Below are 20,522 nucleotides of genomic sequence, written 5' to 3'. Positions count from 1 at the left end.
TGAAAAGTATGAGCATGTACAGCACTCAGTATTTAGTTGGGCCTCCTTTGGCCTGTATTACTGCAGCAATGCGGCGTGGCATGGAGTCGATCAGTCTGTGGCACTGCTCAGGTGTTATGATAGCCCAGGTTGCTCTAATAGTGGCTTTTAGCTCTTCTGAATTGTTGGGTCTGGTGTATTGCATCTTCTTCTTCACAATACCCCATAGATTTTCTATGGGGTTAAGGTCAGGAGAGTTTGCTGGCCAATTAAGAACAGGGATACCATGGTCCTTCAACCAGGTACTGGTAGCTTTGGCACTGTGTGCAGGTGCCAAGTCCTGTTGGAAAATGAAATCTGCATCTCCAAAAAGTTGGTCAGCTGCAGGAAGCATGAAGTGCTCTAAAACTTCCTGGTATGTGGCTGCGTTGACCCTGGACCTCAGAAAACACAATGGACCAACACCAGCAGATGACATGGCACCCCAAACCATCACTGACTGTGGAAACTTTACACTGGACTTCAAGCAACGTGGATGAAGTGCCTCTCTTCTTTTCCTCCAGACTCTGGGACCTTGATTTCCAAAGGAAATGCAAAATTTACTTTCATCAGAGAACATGACTTTGGACCACTCACCAGCAGTCCAGTCCTGTTTCTCTTTAGCCCAGGCAAGACGCTTCTGACGCTGTCTGTGGTTCAAGAGTGGCTTGACACAAGGAATGCGACAGCAGAAACCCATGTCTTTCATACGTCTGTGTGTGGTGGTTCTTGAAGCACTCACTCCAGCTGCAGTCCACTCTTTGTGAATCTCCCCCACATTTTTGAATGGGTTTTGTTTCACAATCCTCTCCAGGGTGCGGTTATCTCTCTTGCTTGTACACTTTTTTCGACCACATCTTTTCCTTCCCTTCGCCTCTCTATTAATGTGCTTGGACACTGAGCTCTGTGAACAGCCAGCCTCTTTAGCGATGACCTTTTGTGTCTTGCCCTCCTTGTGCAAGGTGTCGATGGTCGTCTTTTGGACAACTGTCAAGTCAGCAGTCTTCCCCATGATTGTGTAGCCTATAGAACTAGACTGAAAGACCATTTAAAGGCTTTTGCAGGTGGTTTGAGTTAATTAGCTGATTAGAGTGTGGCACCAGGGGCCATCAATTTTGAACCTTTTCACAATATTCTAATTTTCTGATATGATGAATTTGAGATTTTCATTTGTTGTCATTTGTAATCATCAAAATTAAACAAGATAAACATCTGAAATATATGAGTTTGTATGTAATGTATGAATATAATATACAAGTTTCACTTTTTAAATGGAATTACTGAAATCAATCTACTTTTTCATGATATTCTAATTTTATGACCAGCACCTGTATACCAGAGTTTGGCGCTATGTTGAAATGCTATTTCTTAAGATTTTACTTTTCTGCTTGATCCATTCAACTGTATCTTTTATTCCTTTTTTTTCTTCAATCCACTAACTTGTGATGGATTTAAAATTTCATTCTGGTAGAAAATGTAAATATATGTCTATATTTGATCATAGAATCACTTATAAAGATTAAGCTTTAGAGCTGATTTAATCTATATGCATGCAGCTCTTGCTCCTTTTTTTTTACTATGTATTTTTTTTTGTGGTACATTTACCACAGCAAGCAGAGCCTACAGCTGTGCGATCTGTGTTGCAAACCAAATGGAAAAGACCAAACACCAAACATTATTGGTTGTGGTGTTTGTTTAACTTGTCTAAATGTGTTAGTATTGTTTCTATTTTCTATAAAGATATCAAGTTTGTTTCACTTTAGCAGCAAGAATTGAACCTTTAAAGAGATCCGAAAATAGAGTAGCTTGGTAAAGTGTAGCATCTTCCTGTCAAGTCAGATCTCATTTTTTTTTTTTTATGCTGCATTTTATTTTTTCTGGTAGTCTTTCTTGGGCTACTGCTAGGTGATGTGTGTGTAGTAGCTGTGTTATTACACTCTAGCCTGCTTACATATGTTGTTCCATCCAACCTTTTATTACAGATGATCCGTCTATACTTTGATAACTGAGTAAATAAATAGTAGTGGTTGTTGATAGCTAATAATATAATATTAGTCATTACATTGAAGCTAAGGTTTTTAATAAAACATGGTAGCTTAATCGATAATCCGTAAGTGTACATCTTCAAAATAAATCAAAATATACATCTAATTGGATATAAAAAGTAAAATTATAATGGTGTTCACAGCATTTTCTCAAACAGTTTTTTTTTTTTTTAAGTGTATTAAAATACATCTCTTTAATTTAGATATTCCTAACACACGAGGGCCTCTTTTGGCAGCGTTTAGTTGTTCACACTTGCCCAGAAATAGTAGCTGTGTGGATGACTAGTGGCAGCCTGCTTTCAGTCAGTGTATAGCTGTGCATTGGTACAGGTATACCGCAAAAAAACAACCTCTCCACCACCACACACACACCCACACACACAGACAGATGTTTAGTGTTTTGTTCATCCTATACATATTAAAAATGATCTTGATAACCTTCCCTAGAACTATATTCATTAGAATTATTCCTTAACCTGAGAGAAATGCTGTACAAATCTGTTATCAATGAATGTTGCTTTTTGTTTTAGAGTAGCAGGGGTTGAGCCTTTAAATAGAGCAGAAAACTGAGCAGCTTGTTGAAGTTGAGCATCTTCCTGTCAGGTCACATCATTGTTGTGTTAGATCCTGCATGTCTTGCATATGCAGGCTCAAGATGGATTTCCAGGATTGGCTTGAAACTGAAGGAATCGTTACTGAAGCTTTGTTTATTATTTTGGATTTCATCATTTTTGGTTGCTGTTTCTGGAGGTTGTTTTATCTTTTCGAATTTTTCTTGGCCTAGATTTAGCTAATATCTGTTTAGTACAATTATACAAATCTGTCTGGTTTTTCTGGTGCATTTTTCTTAATTAACATTGTTAATACTGTTTCTGTTTCTTCTTGTTCTGTACAACTCTACTATTTCCTTTAGCACACCATCTACAGCCTAATGGTTGAAAGCATATTTGATCATGTTTTCTTTACAAGCACAGACCTGTGCTCCCCAAACCAAATGGAAGCCATTTAGGTCTCTGGTGGAAAAAAAGCTGCTGTCATACCTCTTTCTGACTCCTTGCTGGATTTTTTTTCTTTGTTCATTTTCCCTGTTTCAATTTTTTTTAAACTTTTAACATTTGAAAAGAAATTCTCCCAGATCTAGATTTTTAAGGCGAGGCATCCTTATTTACACAACAGTGCAGTACTGAGACAATTCAAATTTATCTGCAAGATAAACCAAATAGGAAAAATGCATTGCAGTGGTATAAAAGTAATTAAATTATGAAAAGGAATAATTGCAGAAAGTAAAAATGAATATTTAAAATAAGATTGATAGAAAATAATCATCAGAGAACGATTTAAAAGAAAAATAATAGAAAGTTGGACTACAAATCGGACTAATACATTTTAGAAGGCACAGCCCATGGCCTCTTTAGATTAATAGGTTTTTAATCTTGATTTAAAGCAACGAGGGTTTCAGCGATTTAACAGTTTAAAGGGTTTATTTTGATGTGTCTGTATTTCAACACAAACATGGACATTTTAGGGCAATGGTCTGATCATCTTTTTAAATGTAGAAATCTTTTTGGGTTTTCTTTTTATTTTGATGCTTCTACTTTATTCATTCTTTCATTTGTCTTCTTCAGGTGGTACCATGGCAAACTAGACCGAACCATTGCAGAGGAGCGTTTGCGCCAGGCCCGAACCCCTGGCAGCTACCTCATCAGGGAGAGTGACCGCCGGCCCGGTTCCTTTGTCCTGTCTTTCCTCAGTATGACCAATGTGGTCAACCATTTCAGGTATGTGACATCAGATTGAAACAGTTTTATCAGTAGGAGGCTCATTTTTAGAAAGATCTGCAGTAAAACTGAATTTGAATCCTTAGAGAAAATATTTAACACAAAAGCCAAACATTTTCAGCAGATTCCAGGAGATTTTGCAAAGATACTTTCAGAAGCCCCTACTGTTCAACGCGATAGGTATTTTTTTATAAACATTTTTTTAATGGTCCTTGGGTATGTGAATCTCAGGACATGATACCCTTGAGTGTTTTTTGTCTTACTAATAACACATGCAGTCATAAGAAAGGGTTAGTAAATACTCCAAAGACTTTTTGCAATTGAGACAAAACTATAAAAATATAATATCCATTGTTCATAAATCATAGCACACCGTGGGGACTGATTGCTCCAGTGGGGACCAATGTCTGGTCCCCATCGCTACAAATACAGTTTTAGGCTTAGGTGTAAAGTTCAGGACTAAGTGGTGAATTGAGTTAGGGTAGGGGTTAGGGTTAGGTATGACCCTGTAATGGTTAGGGTAAGGGTTACGGTTAGGCTGTAGAAATGGGTTAGAAATGAATGGGTGGGGCCCTAATTATGATACTAAACTGGTGTTGAGGAAGACATGGCGAGTGATAGAAGTAATATTCTGGGGGGATATTTGAGCCAAGAGCTGAGCTATCCATACTGCTGGATAATTTTATGTAAACTCAGTATTTTACTAACATGTCTTTCTATGACTAGAAGTAATTTTACCATTTGGGAGCAACTCAAACTAAACTGGTAGAGGATCTTTGGGGGGAGTTAAAGTCTAAAGGGATGGTAAGGAAAGCTTATTACCAAAAAATAATTATCAACTGCCACAAAAAATGCAGCTGCTGTACAAATAAAAGAAGAGTTTGATCACCGTGTCAATTCAACTTTGTCTTCCTCTATTTTGCGATTAACGCTACATATACAAGATGATGAAAACTAGAATAAGCAAAGAAATAGAATTAAAATTCAGGGTCTTTTTTTTTTGTGTCTGCATATATAATAGTCTGATTTTGATTGGTTTTATTTTGCCTACAGTTGCATGTTAAATCAAAAGTGGGGTGGCACTATTAAAAGCCAATAGGTGCTGTGGAAAATGGGTGCAAGCGCTGTGTAAATATACATGTTTACTTAGCAATTAAAAATGTCCTGCAAACCCAAAAATGAGACTAACAAACTTAATAATGAGACTAACAAACATTTACTTAAACTTTAAACTTTAAAAGAAAAAATTGCAAAGTAGAAAAGCAGCAATCATAGAAAATGGAGAGCAGCAAAGTGGAAGCGTGCTTAGCTAGAAAACAAAATTTGGAACCTGGATTGAACTAGGTGAATGGGTACTGGGCTGTTTAATGTTGAAATAAGACCGGTTCAACATAGACATTGGAATGGTACTGAACTGTTGTGTTGTCTTAACAAAAGCAATAATCAGAGAGGGTAACTGGGGGAAAAAAAGGAAGCATCAAAATTGTAATAATAATAAAAAAATGTGAAATGGTCTGATGAGTCCAGATCCACCCTGTTCCAGAGTGATGGGCACATAAGGGTAAGAGGAGAGGCAGGTGAAGTGATATACCCATCATGCCTATTCTTTACTGTACAAGTCTGTGGTGGCAGTGTTGTGGTCAGGGGTTGCTGCAGTTGGTCAGGTCTGTGCTCCAAGAACAGGTCAGCTGACTACCTTAATATACTGAATGACCAGGTTATTCCACCAATTTTTCTTCCTCAATGTCAGGATTCATCAGGCTTGAATTGTGGAACAGGTGTTCAGGGAGCATGAGACATTATTTCACACATGGATTGGCCACCACAGAGTCCAGACCTTAACCTCATTAAGAATCTTTGGGTTGTGCTGGAGAAGGCTTTATGCAGCCTCTACAATCATCAATGCAAGATTTTGGTGAAAAATTATTGCAACACTGAGTGTAAATATTTAAAAATTTGAATTTAAAAAGTGCCACAGTTTGCCATAATCTAAGCGAACAGAGGTTCAACGAAATATTAGTCTCAGACATTGTTTGTTTTTGGCCATGCAGTGTATATAAATGTTAACAGATTAAATGTATGCAGGGAAAATGCTTCAAGTAGCAAAAACAATGGATTTCTTTACCAGTTTCGGAAATCTCTCTGATACTGTGGGAAATGGTGGCATCGCTATCAGCGAGTATTGGAGTCAGGCACTGAACCGATGTTAAGCTTAGTTAGTTCTTTCACAGTTGTTTTTCACTGTTCATAAAACAGTTGCCCTATGCTGCCACCTGCTGGCAAAAGAAATTGAACTCAGCCAGGCCTTCCCACAATGATAATCATATCACAGTAATGGTGCAGGCATAGTATGATTTTATATATATATATTGTAATATACTGGTATTGGTACCCTGCATCGGCCGATACTTCAGCACAAGCATCGTATCGGGAGAAAAAAAAAAGGTACGGAACATCTCCGACCAGAACATGGACATGGCCATGACTTAAAATCTATGGACTGGACCCTTAGCAAAAACATAAATGAGATGCTATTTAGTGGAAGAAGGGTGGGGAAAAAAAAGCTTTTCTTTGAGACTTTTTGGAAATATTTAATCTCTGTGCATCCATTTATTGCCTTTACCAAGAGTCCAGAGATACCCAAGGCCAGTTCTCGGAAATATGATTTTAGATGCATCTCTTCTCTAACAAACCTGAATCTACCATCATAATCCCCTAACGAGCCGCTCATTTGATACTTAGCAAAAAGAAGGGATGCATCTTAAAGTTGCAGGATGGTAGCTCTGGAGGACTGAACCAGGGCACCCATTGTCTAGTCCCATATGAGTTCATGATTGTCTGGATCTTTTTGTCTGGAATAATTATGCAGGGCTTCTGCAGCTAGGGCCAGGCGATTAATCTGTTTTATTGATTAGTCAAAGTTTTTGTTCATAAGGATTCAAATTTTTGAGAAAATGCTTTTTTTTTTTTTTTCCCCACCAATCTTCTGCTTGGGCTTCCATAGCTCAGAGTGATGTCAATTTATGATTTATGAAATGTAATCAAAGCTGATAAATTAGCTCACTGTGTGATACCACTGTCTGTAAATGTTTAGTTTGTTGTATTTTCACTGTTTGTTTTGAAACATAATTCTCTTACAAACATGTTTCACAGCTTAAATTGTGTTGCTCTTTAAATGAAGGTCACCACCCCATGCTTTTTGTGTTTGCAGAATGTTTTTACTTTTCTGCTCTCTATTTTCTGTGATCAGCTTTTCTTCTTTGCATCCATTTCTCTTTGCATCAGGTTTTTTGGTTTGTTTGCAGGACTCTTTGAATTTGAATCACAATAAATGTGTGCACACTTTCAAAATGAATAAAAAAATCTTTATGCAGAAGTTAAATTGAACTAAACATTTTTCCCTCTCAGTTTTTTTGCTGATATTTTAGTGTTCAGTGCATTCTGTACATATTCACAAATGCAGCAAATCCAGTGAAACTGTATTGTTCTATAAACTTAGAACCTGTATTTAAAAATGTAATGTCCTGCACTGTTGTTTTAATTCCAGGATAATCGCCATGTGTGGGGACTATTACATTGGTGGTCGACGGTTCTGTTCTTTATCGGACCTGATCGGCTACTACAGCTATGTATCTTGCCTATTAAAAGGAGAGAAACTCCTATCACCAGTGGCACCTCCAGAAGTAAGAGTGACTTCATGGCTTTGAAAACCTTTACAGCAGCTCCCTTTTTCTCCTTTAGTGAGCTGTTAAATTTGCCTTATATATATTTTTTTCAAATTGAAAACTCTTTAAATAGAAAACAGCATTAAAGAATAGCCCTTGATGCTGGTTAATGTGTGTTGAATATAATGGTGAAACAAGCAGGATACAGGCAGATGACAGTCTGCTCAAAGAAGAGTTTCTGTTGTTTAAATGAGAATGGTGTAATAGTATATTGATTCAACGCTGTCATTTTTTTCTTATTATTCTTTTTTTCTTAAATTCCCTCAGCCTGTAGAAGACAGGAGAAGAGTCAGGGCCATACTTCCATACACCAAAGTGCCAGATACTGATGAGATCAGGTAAGCACTTATCCAACCATCCATTATGTTCCTTCCTTTTTTGTCCAACTCAGATTCTTTCATTAATATTTTTATTCAAACACATATTAGCACAAAGGTCTCGGCCATAAAAAGAAAGGATCTGCTTGTTTCGCTCAACAAATAACAGCCTGATTTTGTGGAATGCATCAACAGTCTGTTAAGCACATCATCTGACTTACTGGAAAACAGTCGTTAAGCTGCAGTGCATACACTCATTGATGCTAGCATCTCTATCCCCGTTTCCTAAATCTGATAAACATCTGTCTAAAGTCAGCCAGACAAGTCAGCTTTAAGCTCGACAATGTAGATGATGTGCGTGCTGTTATAAGGCAAAGGAGACACCTGCTGGTCACATTAGAAGTAGCTTACGCTACACCAGAAAAAAGTCATCTGTTATTATCATCTTAATGTTCTTTCTCTACAGCCAAATGCTTGGCATCTCTATCAGTATGATGCTTGCAATTAAATTTTTCTTTTTATGTTTTGAATTTTACCCTCAGCTTCCTGAAAGGGGACATGTTTATTGTTCACAATGACCTAGAGGATGGCTGGATGTGGGTCGCCAATGTTCGCACAGGAGAGCAAGGGCTCATCGTGGAGGATCTGGTAGAAGAAGTGGTGAGTAAAACACACAGCACACCACAAAGCAGGGGATACATGGGCTTGACAGGACATGATAAACATTTTGAGGAATTTCACCAAAGTTTAAAAGGTGCCTCCAGAAAACGGTTATCAAGTTTAGATTAGTACATTTTGATTGCAGACTTAAAATAAGTAGATACAGAAGTTATTTAAGTGCTTATTATGCAAAATGTTGGTGATGTAGCTTTTTTCCAGACACCAGATTGATAGTTCAGAGCAACAAGTTAAATATCAACTTAAAAGCAGGGTTTCTGCTTCTTAACTCTTATTCAAATGCCATTATTGCATTTCTAGATGGAAATTGTGTTAATAGTAGGTTCTACATTTCATATCTGCTACCGTTTCAAAAACATCCTCCAAGTTAAAATCGTTTATCCATAAATTGCGAGCCATTAATGACTAAAAGATCCGGTATAAGGAGACGTTTCTTAGAGGTGCTTATAATAACAAGTTGGTGCTGCAGAGCACTATGGTGCCGTGAAAAATGTGTGAAATCTGGAGGTGTTTTAAAAAACAAAAAAAACAAACAAAAAAGACTGAACGACCCTTTAGGGTCGCTAAAATTGTTGTTTCACTGGTTGGTCTATCTGCTCAGGCATTAGACTGCTTATCAGACAAGGAAAATATCGTATTAAAATGGTGTTGGCTTCATAAGCGTCTCAGGTGGGGCTCCTTTACTTCTCTTGCAGCTATAATCTGTCAGAACAGCATGACTAAAGAATTGTAACGTCATCATTTTTGCTTAACGTATGTTTTACAAAACAAACATGTCTTGGTATAGTTAAATACTAGTCAGAAAATGCATATTTAAGCCTTATATTTAGCTTAATGAAACTTGGGGAAAAAATAGAAAGATTTGGATTTAGAAATAAAAACAGATACCCTAACCTGTTAACATCTTATTTATCCTGTCATCAATAATCAGCTCACGCTTGGTTGCAGATGTTTTGTCAAATCTTATTTACAATACAGATGTGATGCAGATTTAGTCACACCAACATTACAGTTGAATATAATGTCCTGACAGATAAAAAACAATACGTTTGTCTTTACATGTTATTTTGCAGGGCCGAGAGGAGGACCCGCACGAGGGAAAAGTGTAAGCTCTGAATCCATGTTTTATTAAGCATAACATTATAATAAAACACACTTTCCAACAAATCCTTATTCAATAATTTTTATTATTTTCATTTCTGAATGATTTAGTTAAATTATATTCAAAGTTTCCTTAGTCATACTTTCTGTTACCATGTTGATGGAGGCTAACATAGAACTGCTGCTTGACCTTAAAAAATAAATTTTAAATGATTTTTAGCTTTTAGTCGAGACCAGATTAACATAACCTAAATATCTCGTTGTTTAAATCAGTTTATTTTCCTGTTTTTCTTTCTGTTCTGAACGCTCACCTTTAGCTGGTATCACGGAAAGATTACCAAGCCGGAGGCTTACACCCTTCTTATGTCAGGTACCATGAGCTCCTTCCCTTCTGCTCTACTAGAGGTTTCAAGAGTTGTTTTTGTTTCTTTCATGCAGAAAGATTTTAAATACATTTTGTCAATAATTTCCACGCCTCACCCTTTGTCTTAGTTGGCCAGGTTTGCAGCTTCTTGGTCCGACCCTCAGACAACACACCTGGTGACTACTCCCTCTTTTTTCGCACGAGTGAAAACATCCAAAGGTTCAAGATCTCCCCAACTCCCAACAATCAGTACATGATGGGAGGGAGGTACTACAACAGGTATGTCCACTAATGTGTAGGAATGTAGCAGGGGATAGAAATGCATCACATTTTTGTATCTCCCATTTTCTCATGCATTTAGACCTGTAGTTTGTCATGCAAAGCATCAGCTTAATTTGTCTTTGGAAAATGAGCTGTTTTGTCTTCCATTCAGTGTTTTTTTTTGGCTGTTTTGTTTTTCTGTGACAGTCTTGACGATATCATTGATCATTACAAGAAAGAACAGATTGTTGAGGGCTACACCCTGAAAGAACCAGTTTCAATACAGGTAAGCACACCGACTGGTTGAGATGGTGATTAGCGTGAAATAGAATAAAGACGCAGAGATTTCCATCATCTAACATAAACTCTGAATTTGACTCAGTGTTTGCCTGTATGAAAAAGTTGACAAAGTATAAATGTTTTTTATAAATATTTCTTAAAAAATGCGAACAAAATTTTTCTGTTGAAGATTTAAGCTATAAATCATATCGGGGGTAATATTGAGTGTAACCCTATACACCTATTTGAATGAAAGTAGTATATATTTTTCTATATTTTAACGGCGGATTTGTTTTTAATATAGCACCAGGAGCAGGTGTTAACTGACATAACGGATGGGAGAGAAATTTATAACACTATAAGACGGAGAACAAAAGATGCTTTCTACAAGAACATAGTCAAAAAAGGCTATCTCCTCTTCAGCAAAGGTATCTATCCATTTCTGTTTTAGAAACCTCAATTATTTTTTATTTTAAATTGTTTTATCAGAGAAGGAAGTAATTTATTTTTTTCCTTTTGTTTAAGGAAAAGGAAAAAGGTGGAAGAACCTGTACTTTATCCTGGAGGGCAATGATGCGCAGCTCATCTATTTTGAAAGCGAGAAGAGAGCTACCAAACCCAAAGGGCTGATAGACCTAAGCGTGTGCTCCGTGTACGGTGTGCACGACAGTCTTTTTGGCAGGTGATGATAGCAGACGAACAAACAACATGCAAAACAAATGTGTTTTACCTTATGCCAAGCAGGGATGTAAAGCTCTCTTTCTATGTTTCTTTTCAGGCCAAACTGTTTCCAGATCGTTGTCCAGCACTTTAGTGAGGAACAGTACATATTCTACTTTGCAGGAGAGGTCCCAGAGCAAGCGCAGGTAATAAAGGGTTCTGCTTTTGCCCAAGTTTCTTAAACACAAAACAAGATTCCTCATAAGAATGACATCAATTATTAGGAGCTATTTCAGCCATCCTCTTACCACCCTTTATTTTTGCAATGTAAAGACATTTAATGCATTGAGTAATTGTTTTAAACAAGGAAAGCATTTAATAGATGCACTCACAGTAGATCGATGTCAGTATTGAATCTCAAAGGGTTCTTGGTTTATTAGATGGATGTCAAAACATACGATGTTGGTAATTAGGTCAAATTTCTTAAGATTTAAAATGCATAAGCCATTTTTTATTTAAGTGTTGCCCTGAAATGAAAAAGGATGTAACGCCCAGCTTTCACCACTCAGTGGGGCTGTTGTTTCACTTAACATTTAACTGTAAGCTATGTGGTGTGGCTCATGTGTCACTGATATTCTGGTGCTGGAGATTGTTCTTAGATTTAGCTCCAAGCTGTGGTTCCTGTGATTCATCTCTGGTCATGTATGTGTCTGACATATACGTCAGACTATGGTCTGATTTATGTTTGTTTTTTTGCCGTTTGTTAGTCAGTTCATATTAAACGTAAGCTGATGAAAGAAAACTAAATGGGTATTCTGAATGATGATACGGCCCGCTTTGTAATCCTGCTGAACATATTATTTACTTTCTTCTATTTTGTCAGATTTATTGGCCCAACTTTATTCCCTGTTTGTGGTTTCTGGGCTACCAAAAGTTGCTTTACTTTGAGAAGATTTGGATTACAAGCTATTTTTATGATTACTTAAAAAAATGATTCATTTGTAATAAAACAAGATTAAAAAGACAAGAAATGTGCTATTTATTTCCTCCTTTTTTTATATTTATTTTGCTGGCTATCAATTTGTGTACTTCAATTTTAAGTATTTATGCAATACTGTTTATTTAGTCTCGGTGAAAGGATGTACCTTATTTTGTTTTTGCAGGATTGGATGAAATGCCTTCAGACGTTCTGTAGTAATCTAAGAAAAACCACTGTACCGACTTCCAACAAAAGGCTTCGACAGGTATGCTTGTCAATCTCTTTTCTCATAAAGTACAAAAAAAGCTTTTTATATTTGATGTTTATGGAAAAGAAAAATGTACTAATGTATCTTGTCTCAGGTGAGCAGCCTGGTGCTGAATGTAGAGGAGGCCCACAAGCTGCCTGCAAAGTATTTTACCAACCCCTACTGCAACATCTACCTGAACAGCGTCCAGGTCGCTAAGACGCATCCAAGGGAAGGCCAGAATCCTGTCTTCACTGAGGAGTTCATCTTTGAGTAAGTTTGGGAATCCCCAAACCACACTGGTTTCATCTTGGCTTGAATTGACCTTCTCCGTCAATGTTAGCAGAATTCCCAAACACTTTCCTCTCGTTTCAGTGACCTGTCCAGTGAAGTGAACCGATTTGAAATCAGTCTGAGCAACAAAACAAAGAAGAGCAAGGAAAGCGATATCTGTAAGTGCAGCAGGATGGTTAGATGCATTTGTTTTACAGTTTTTATTTAAAGTTTTTGGTTTGCTTCACTGTTTGCATATTTTTCATGTCTTTTTAGTGTTTATGCGCTGCCAACTAGGTCGGTTACAGAAGGGTCAGATGATTGATGAGTGGTTCCCCCTGAGCTCTCATGTTCCCCTGAAGGGCATTGAGCCAGGCTCTTTGCGGGTACGCCACCGCTACTCCATGGAGAAGATCATGCCAGAAGAGGAGTACAGTGAATTCAAAGAGGTAAGAATCATTAAAAAGATCTAATTGCAATCTCATTTGACTGTCAACAGTGTCATTGATTTAGTGCTATTTCTCACCGTCTGATTTTCTTTGCAGATGATTTTGCAGAAAGATTTCCATGCCATCTACGCTTTGGCCAATGTTTGTGGTCAGGACCGCACGTTATTAGCCAGCCTCCTTCTGCGGATCTTTAGACACGAGAATGCTGAAGCCCCTCTACTTAGGACACTTAATGACAGAGAAATTAACATGGAGGGTAAGAAGCTCACAAATGAGTTATAAACTGTTCTGCAAAATATAGCAATGATCACCTAGATCCCAGAAATGGTTTACCTCCTTCCTCAGGAATTTGGATGAATATAAAGGGATGATTCAAACTGAGGGCATGCTATCACAAGTTGTGTTGCTGCTTTGCGATACATAGCCCTGCATTATGTTGCAGCTTGTTGCACAATTTGTAAATAGAGGAATGTATGTAAGAGCATTTACTGCAGTTTGTGTTATATTTTACGTTTGTCGACCTCACCAGATGAGGCAACAACATTGTTCAGAGCAACTACGCTGGCCAGCACGCTCATGGAGCAGTACATGAAGGCTACAGCCACACCCTTCATCCACCATGCATTAAAAGACACCATCCTCAAAATCATGGAAAGCAAGCAGTCCTGTGAGGTACAGTACAACAAAGCTCTTGTTGAAGTTGCTGTAACATATAGTTTCACAATTTTTATGTGTTGTCTACTAACTTATAGTGGAAAACATTTATGCCTTGAAATGGAAGTCACCCTTTTTCATTTTTTCCTGTTGCAAACAATCAAACTATTTAATTTGGATTTTATGTGATTGACAAATACAAGTTACTGCCATTTACAATTTAGTCCCCATTAAACATAAAAATAACTGCAACGTACCACCTCAAGTAGTCACCTATCAACCTTCATTTCGACATAGAGACGTTTTCTGTGAAGGCCTTTAAATGAGGGAATCAGACTGTTTAGGGTTCAATATTTTTAAAAGTCTAAAGCAGGTTTGGGTTCCTTAATCATATCCTAACCCTAAAAGAGCAGAGGACCCTTACTTACTGAGGTTGTTGTCCTTCTTGTTCTGTCCAGTTTTTACACTTAGCCTCAAGCCTCGACATCAGAGGCTGAAAAACAATTAACAATATGACAATTGTGGATAAAGAAAAGAAAAACAAAAAAAGACAGATTTGTCTTTTTAGATTTTAACAGCCAAAAAATGATTTTAGGACTTAAAAGCCCACCAGCCAGTCCACTTTCATGTTGTTGGCGAGTCACCGTCACCGATGGTCCTTTTGTGGAAATAGAAGAGGTAGTGTTGTAGTCGTCATGTAGAAATGCTAATTTAGGTTCTTCCATCTGTTTGCAACCTTTGGGTGAGAGCCTGCTGAGTTTCTCTGGACTCTTCACACATTGACCAAGCAGCACTCGTACAGCACAAATGGCCCACTCCAAACCATGTGTCTGAAGTCTGTCATCACAGAGTTATTCAATAATAGAAAAGATAAAGCTGCATAAAGAACCTGCTTAGAACTAGAGAAGATAACTAATTTCTAAAGTGATTGGACTGTTATGGAAGATGCAGCATCATTGAAGTGCGTTAAAGTACATGTTGGATCTTAGCACAACTGCTTACTGCCACATTAATCAGATTTAAGTATTGATTCACAGATAGTAACTGTTTTACATCTAACTTTATAATTTAAAATTAGACAAAAATAAAAGGGAATGTGCAAATTCTAGATTCTTAAAAAAAAAAAAAAAAACATTTACATAAACATCCCTCCAAAGTAAATTAAGGCAGAAAAAATATTTTTTCAAATCTATATTTTTTACATTGAAGTTACTAAACTAATCCTTAAAGTAGATAATGTGTATGACAGTATCTGTTAAAGGGTTTCCGCAGGTCATTAAAAATCATTAAGTTATTAAATTATTTTTTTTCAATTAAGGCCTTAATTGGCATTAAAAATCATTAAATGTGATTATTGTGGCATTAAAATGCCTTATTTAAAAAAAAATCCATTTATAAAATCATTTTTGTCAGATGTATCATATATAACTGGTTCAGCGTGTGGAACTGCCTCCGATTGATCATAAGGCCGTATGTTCGGAATAGAACCTCAATGTGGAGAAAAAGCTAAAACTTGATGATTGACTTTCGGTTAAGTTTTTAAGATTAAAATGATCTAAATTCTGATTTACTCTGATTCTGTCAGTGTTTTAATGTTACTGCCGTCCACTAGAGGGCACCGCTGTTTCTTCTCAACCAGAGATTCATTGGTATTAGCAAGAGAAGTAATGCAAGAATGGAAGCATGCTAGAGCAGAGTCCAGACCAGCATTATTTACTCTCTTTAATGGCAACTAGGATGCAGAAGGAACTTTACATTGTTGTTTATTTATACAAACACCAAATAAACTACTTTAATAACTCCTATATGCCACACATTTATAACCTGACAACAGCCAGATGCATGTCTCCCTCCGCCTAGCTCCACTCACATACATCTGGGACACTGCCATAGGAATTGCCTTTACTGAAGGCTGGGCCTTATCAAAACTCCTTGCATATGATTGGAAAAGCCACTTGTCTGTCATCTTTATCGACGTGCTATTTCAACCACTCACACCGAAGCTAACCCGTGACGCTGAGAGCTACGCAGGAAAAAAACAAAACAGAACAGCCGACATCTTGGATATAGCAACAGTGGAATCAGCACAATGTCGGTAAATGATCAATGTCGTTTGTGCCATGAAAATTTGCGGATAAAAGGCAACATTGTGCACAGCAGACTTATTTAAAAAAAAGAAGCCAACCAAAAAAGTATAGACGAACGACTTACAGAACTCGCTTCTCCACTACGTCACATCCAGGACACACCCGCCCTGCGTCCTGATTGGCCAGACCATAAATTCGGTTTGGGAAATCACTTTCAATGAGCGGTGTCCCAGATGTATGTGAGTGGAGCTAGGCGGAGCGAGACATGCATCTGGCTGTTGTCAGGTTAACACATTTAGCCATGCAGAGCAATGTAACTTCTCTGATGTGCTCAGAAGGTAAAGCTGTGATGATAGGAAAGAGGAGGACATCGCGCAACACATTCGTAAATAGAAAAAGACATGCTTGTAATTAGGGCTGCAACAACGAATCGATAAAATCGATAAAAATCGACTTTTAAAAGCGTTGGCAACGAATTTCATCATCGATTAGTTGTGTCGCGCGATTATTGCGTCATCCGCCGCGCCGTCATCACTGCCTCTTGACTGAAAGAGGAAGAAAAAAAAATATGGCAGAGCGAGTCAGCGCCGCAGGTGCAGTGTTGCCTACTCAGCGACTTTTCAGACCCCTCCAGCGAATGTTTTTCAAAAAAGCGACTAGCGACAAATCTGGCGACTTTTTTCGGTGTCACTGGCGGCTTTTGGAGACTCTTACGTGAAAGCATGCATGTTCCTACTCTGCCGTGGGGCGCCTCCCCCACCCCAACCGCGTTTTCCCGCAGGAGTCCCTCTCAGCGCTGCAGTCAGCCTCAGCGTCCAGACTGCAAATGAAGCGCGCATGCACCGGGATTGACGGCGCAAATTGATCACAATAATTAAAATAGCCTGCGCTTTGTAAAGCGAGAAAAGTGATAACATGCAACTTTTTTCAAAAGAAATTAACATGGCACGGAACCACCATGTTTGTTTGGTTTTAAAGTGGGGGAAACGTAACGTTAGTTTCTCAGGTAGCTCATCTGATGCTTTCCTTACCGTGTTAGTAGGTTACAGACAGTGATAAGGTTGGCTACTTATTTTACTTTTAATTTCATTTGAATTAGCTTAAGCAGCGTTTATATTTACTTTATAAATAAATTAACTTGCAAATTATGAGGGCAAGACTTTTAAAGTTTAAATCTTCTGGCAAAGATAAAGTAAAGATGATCCTGCAATTTATAGAAGTAAAGCAGAATAAAATCCAGCAAGATCAGTAATATGTCAATTAATTATATGCCACATTCCCATGTAAATATCTGTCTTTGGAGGATGTGTTTTTTAGCACCCCTAGTTCTCTCATTTTTATTCCAAATACAATTTATAATTTGAATCACAGGGCTATTTTCATCTCTATGGTTCAGTATTTTCTCAAGTAGCAACTTTAACTGCTATACTTTCCTGTCTTAAAAGGCAGAACTCTTCTAGTCTAAAAAAACTCATTTGTTGAAATGGGGGGACCTATTGTTTGAGCCCCTTAGGGGCTTTTAAAAACAAAAATGTCTTTTTTTGCGCTTTATGAAACAAAGTACCCTATATTTTGTGGATGTACAGCTACATTTCTCATGTAAGTTTGCGTAGTTTTAACACAAACATTTATTTTTCATATTGCACCAGTACAGTTAATGAGCAACCTGTACTTGTGTGCTTGTTTTTTCTGTCTATAATGTTTATTTTGGAATAAAGAGGTTAATATAAAAAATATTTTTTGTCCGATTCATCGATTAATCGAAAAAATAATCGTCAGATTCATCGATTTTTAAAATAATCGTTAGTTGCAGCCCTACTTGTAATAAACACGGTAGATTGGGAAGGCTTTTGTTTTTTAATGCACTTCATGGAGCCAAGTTTTAACTTTGTACTGAAAGCAACCAGAAGCCCCTGATTTAAAAACCTGCTAACAGCACAAAGTCTCACCCTGCACAAACAGAGATGTGAACACAATGAACAACTCAGCCCGAGTAGCCGCAGAAAATGCTGGGAAATGTTTGAAGCATCTCTGTCAAGTACTATTTACCACCTTCTTCGGAAGCTATTTGATCAAATCAGGAGTGAGAAAAAGGAGAAGCCTGTACCTTATGCTGGACATAAAAATCGATGAATCGGCCGATTATTTTTTCGATTAATCGATGAATCGTAAAAAAATATTTTTTATATTAACCTCTTTATTCCAAAATAAACATTTCAGACAGAAAAAACAAGCACACAAGTACAGGTTGCTCATTAACTGTACTGGTGCAATATGAAAAATAAATGTTTGTGTTAAAACTACGCAAACTTAGATGAGAAATGTAGCTGTACATCCACAAAATATAGGCTACTTTGTTTCATAAAGTGCAAAAAAAGACATTTTTGTTTTTAAAAGCCCCTAAGGGGTTCAAACAATAGGTCCCCCCATTTTAATATATGAGGTTTTTTTTAGACTAGAAGAGTTCTGCCTTTTAAGAAAGGAAAGTATAGCAGTTAAAGTTGCTACTTGAGAAAATACTCAACCATAGAGATAAAAATAGCCCCACGGCAGAGTAGGAACGATATATGCTTTCACGTAAGTCTCCAAAAGCCGCCAGTGACACGGTAAAAAGTCGGCAGATTTGTCGCTAGTCGCTTTTTTGAAAAATAGTCGCTGGAAGGGTCTGAAAAGTCGCTGAGTTGGCAACACTGCACCTGGGGCGCTGACTCGCTCTGCCATATTTTTTTTTTTCTTCCCCCGTTTCAGTCAAGTGGATGTGATGGCGGCGGCGGCGGATGACGCATTAATCGCGTGACACAACTAATCGATGATGAAATTCGTTGCCAACGCTTTTAAAAGTCGATTTTTATCGATTTTATCGATTCGTTGTTGCAGCCCTAGTAAATATGAAGAATTACCTCAACGTTGATGGTCATTTGCTCTCTGTTAAATCCGTCTGAGCTATACCTGACCCTTACACAGAATGTGTAATAAATGAAGGATCTTAATGCTATAAATATCTATAAATCTATAAAATCAGAAAAAAAGGTGTTTAAGGAAAATTATGATTGTTCTGCCATACTTTGCATTGTTATATAAAAAAATCTAAATAAAAGACCAAAAGAAATGGTTGTAACTTTACAAAAAGTGAAAACATCCCAAGGATTGAATACTATTTCAAGACCCTGTGATTAAACTTACCCCAGTACTAAAGCATTAGGATAACTTTTCTATGACTTTCCTCTGTTTTAGTTAAATCCCTCCAAACTGGAAAAGAATGAAGATGTAAGTACTAACCTGGCTCATCTCCTCAACATATTGTCTGAGCTTGTGGAGAAGATCTTCATTGCTGCGGACATCCTGCCACCGTAAGATCAGACACTAGTACACAGCTGTGTCATATCTCAGTGACATTACAGCTCAATAATCCATTTTCTATCTGCTTCACCAGGACGTTAAGGTTCATCTATGGCTGCCTGCAGAAGTCTGTTCAACGGAAGTTCCCCAGCAACAACACCATGCGGACAAGGGTTGTGAGGTATGCAGAGAAATCCAGGATAAGATATCGCTGCAGTCCAACAAACTACATGACCAAAACAAATCCTTTCCTTTTTCCAGTGGCTTCGTCTTTCTACGGCTGATCTGCCCGGCCATTCTCAACCCCAGAATGTTCAACATCATTGCCGGTAAGCAGCTTTTCACAAACACTGGTTTTCGGTTTCTAGCATCAGAAGGCTGCTAGTTATCCATTTAATCCCTCCTCTTCTTTTCCTAGACCCCCCATCTCCAACAGCAGCCAGGACTCTCACACTTGTGGCCAAGTCTGTTCAGAATCTGGCCAACCTGGTTGAATTCGGTGCCAAGGTCCGAAACTTCTCCAGTTGCACTTAAATTTAAGCTTTTGAGCAATAGTAATATTTCCTTTTTTCTCTCTGCTTCACAGGAACCCTACATGGAGGGTGTTAACCCCTTTATTAAGAACAACAAGCATAGAATGATAATGTTTCTGGATGAGTTAGGAGTGAGTCTCATTTTCTTTTTTCTATGTAAAGTCATACAGAAGTAAAGCTGTCCAGTTTTCTTTGAGGTGAAATAAAGTTAAAAATGAATTTATGTGGAGATCATCTTCTTAATAATTTGTTGTGAAATTTGGGGAAATGTTAAATTTATAGTTAATAGACAATGATGATTGTTTGCAGAACGTCCCTGATCTCCCTGAACAACCAGAGCTCTTTAGGACAGACTTGTCGCGGGACCTGGCCGCCCTGCACGAGGTCTGTGCCACGCACTCGGATGAGCTTCGCACTCTGAGCAACGAAAGGGGAGCGCAGCAGGTCAGACACCAAGAGGAACAGCTTTACTTTCACATTTTTTTTTTTTTACTCTAGAAATGATAATCTGTTTTTTTTTTTTTTTGTTTGTTCAGCACGTATTGAAAAAGCTCCTGGCCATCACAGAGCTCCTCCAGCAGAAGCAGGCTCAGTACGCCATGTCCAACAGCAACAGGTAGTACTGCAGTCCGTTGCCCCCCCCCCCCAATTTCCTCCTCCTTTTGCACCCAGTGGTCGCCCCGAGGAGACCTAGCATGATCTTCCCTCATCGCAGCGGAACTACTCTCATCATGT

The 20,522-nt window shown here is 37.9% G+C and overlaps 1 protein-coding gene across 2 annotated transcripts in view; it reads left to right on the top strand.

Moving 5' to 3' along the window:
• Positions 1-20,522, top strand: part of rasa1a (RAS p21 protein activator (GTPase activating protein) 1a) — a 49,075-nt gene that overhangs the window by 25,566 nt on the left and 2,987 nt on the right. For both annotated transcript variants that reach the window (XM_038269798.1, XM_038269800.1), the window contains exons 2-25: positions 3,689-3,841; positions 7,389-7,524; positions 7,834-7,904; positions 8,426-8,543; positions 9,635-9,666; positions 9,980-10,032; positions 10,155-10,305; positions 10,495-10,573; positions 10,871-10,994; positions 11,092-11,248; positions 11,345-11,432; positions 12,390-12,470; positions 12,568-12,725; positions 12,828-12,904; positions 13,002-13,174; positions 13,271-13,430; positions 13,704-13,846; positions 19,150-19,265; positions 19,349-19,435; positions 19,516-19,583; positions 19,673-19,761; positions 19,841-19,918; positions 20,097-20,231; positions 20,324-20,403. In XM_038269798.1, the coding sequence (XP_038125726.1) occupies positions 3,689-3,841; positions 7,389-7,524; positions 7,834-7,904; positions 8,426-8,543; positions 9,635-9,666; positions 9,980-10,032; positions 10,155-10,305; positions 10,495-10,573; positions 10,871-10,994; positions 11,092-11,248; positions 11,345-11,432; positions 12,390-12,470; positions 12,568-12,725; positions 12,828-12,904; positions 13,002-13,174; positions 13,271-13,430; positions 13,704-13,846; positions 19,150-19,265; positions 19,349-19,435; positions 19,516-19,583; positions 19,673-19,761; positions 19,841-19,918; positions 20,097-20,231; positions 20,324-20,403 (2,607 nt within the window). The remainder of the gene's footprint in view (positions 1-3,688; positions 3,842-7,388; positions 7,525-7,833; positions 7,905-8,425; positions 8,544-9,634; positions 9,667-9,979; positions 10,033-10,154; positions 10,306-10,494; positions 10,574-10,870; positions 10,995-11,091; positions 11,249-11,344; positions 11,433-12,389; positions 12,471-12,567; positions 12,726-12,827; positions 12,905-13,001; positions 13,175-13,270; positions 13,431-13,703; positions 13,847-19,149; positions 19,266-19,348; positions 19,436-19,515; positions 19,584-19,672; positions 19,762-19,840; positions 19,919-20,096; positions 20,232-20,323; positions 20,404-20,522) is intronic.

This window comes from Cyprinodon tularosa, unplaced genomic scaffold (genome assembly GCF_016077235.1).
Source record: "Cyprinodon tularosa strain WSP-4 unplaced genomic scaffold, ASM1607723v1 ctg74, whole genome shotgun sequence".
Taxonomy (NCBI): Eukaryota; Metazoa; Chordata; class Actinopteri; order Cyprinodontiformes; family Cyprinodontidae; genus Cyprinodon; species Cyprinodon tularosa.
Note: the sequence above shows the minus strand (reverse complement) of the source record. Positions and strands in the feature narration are given on the sequence as shown.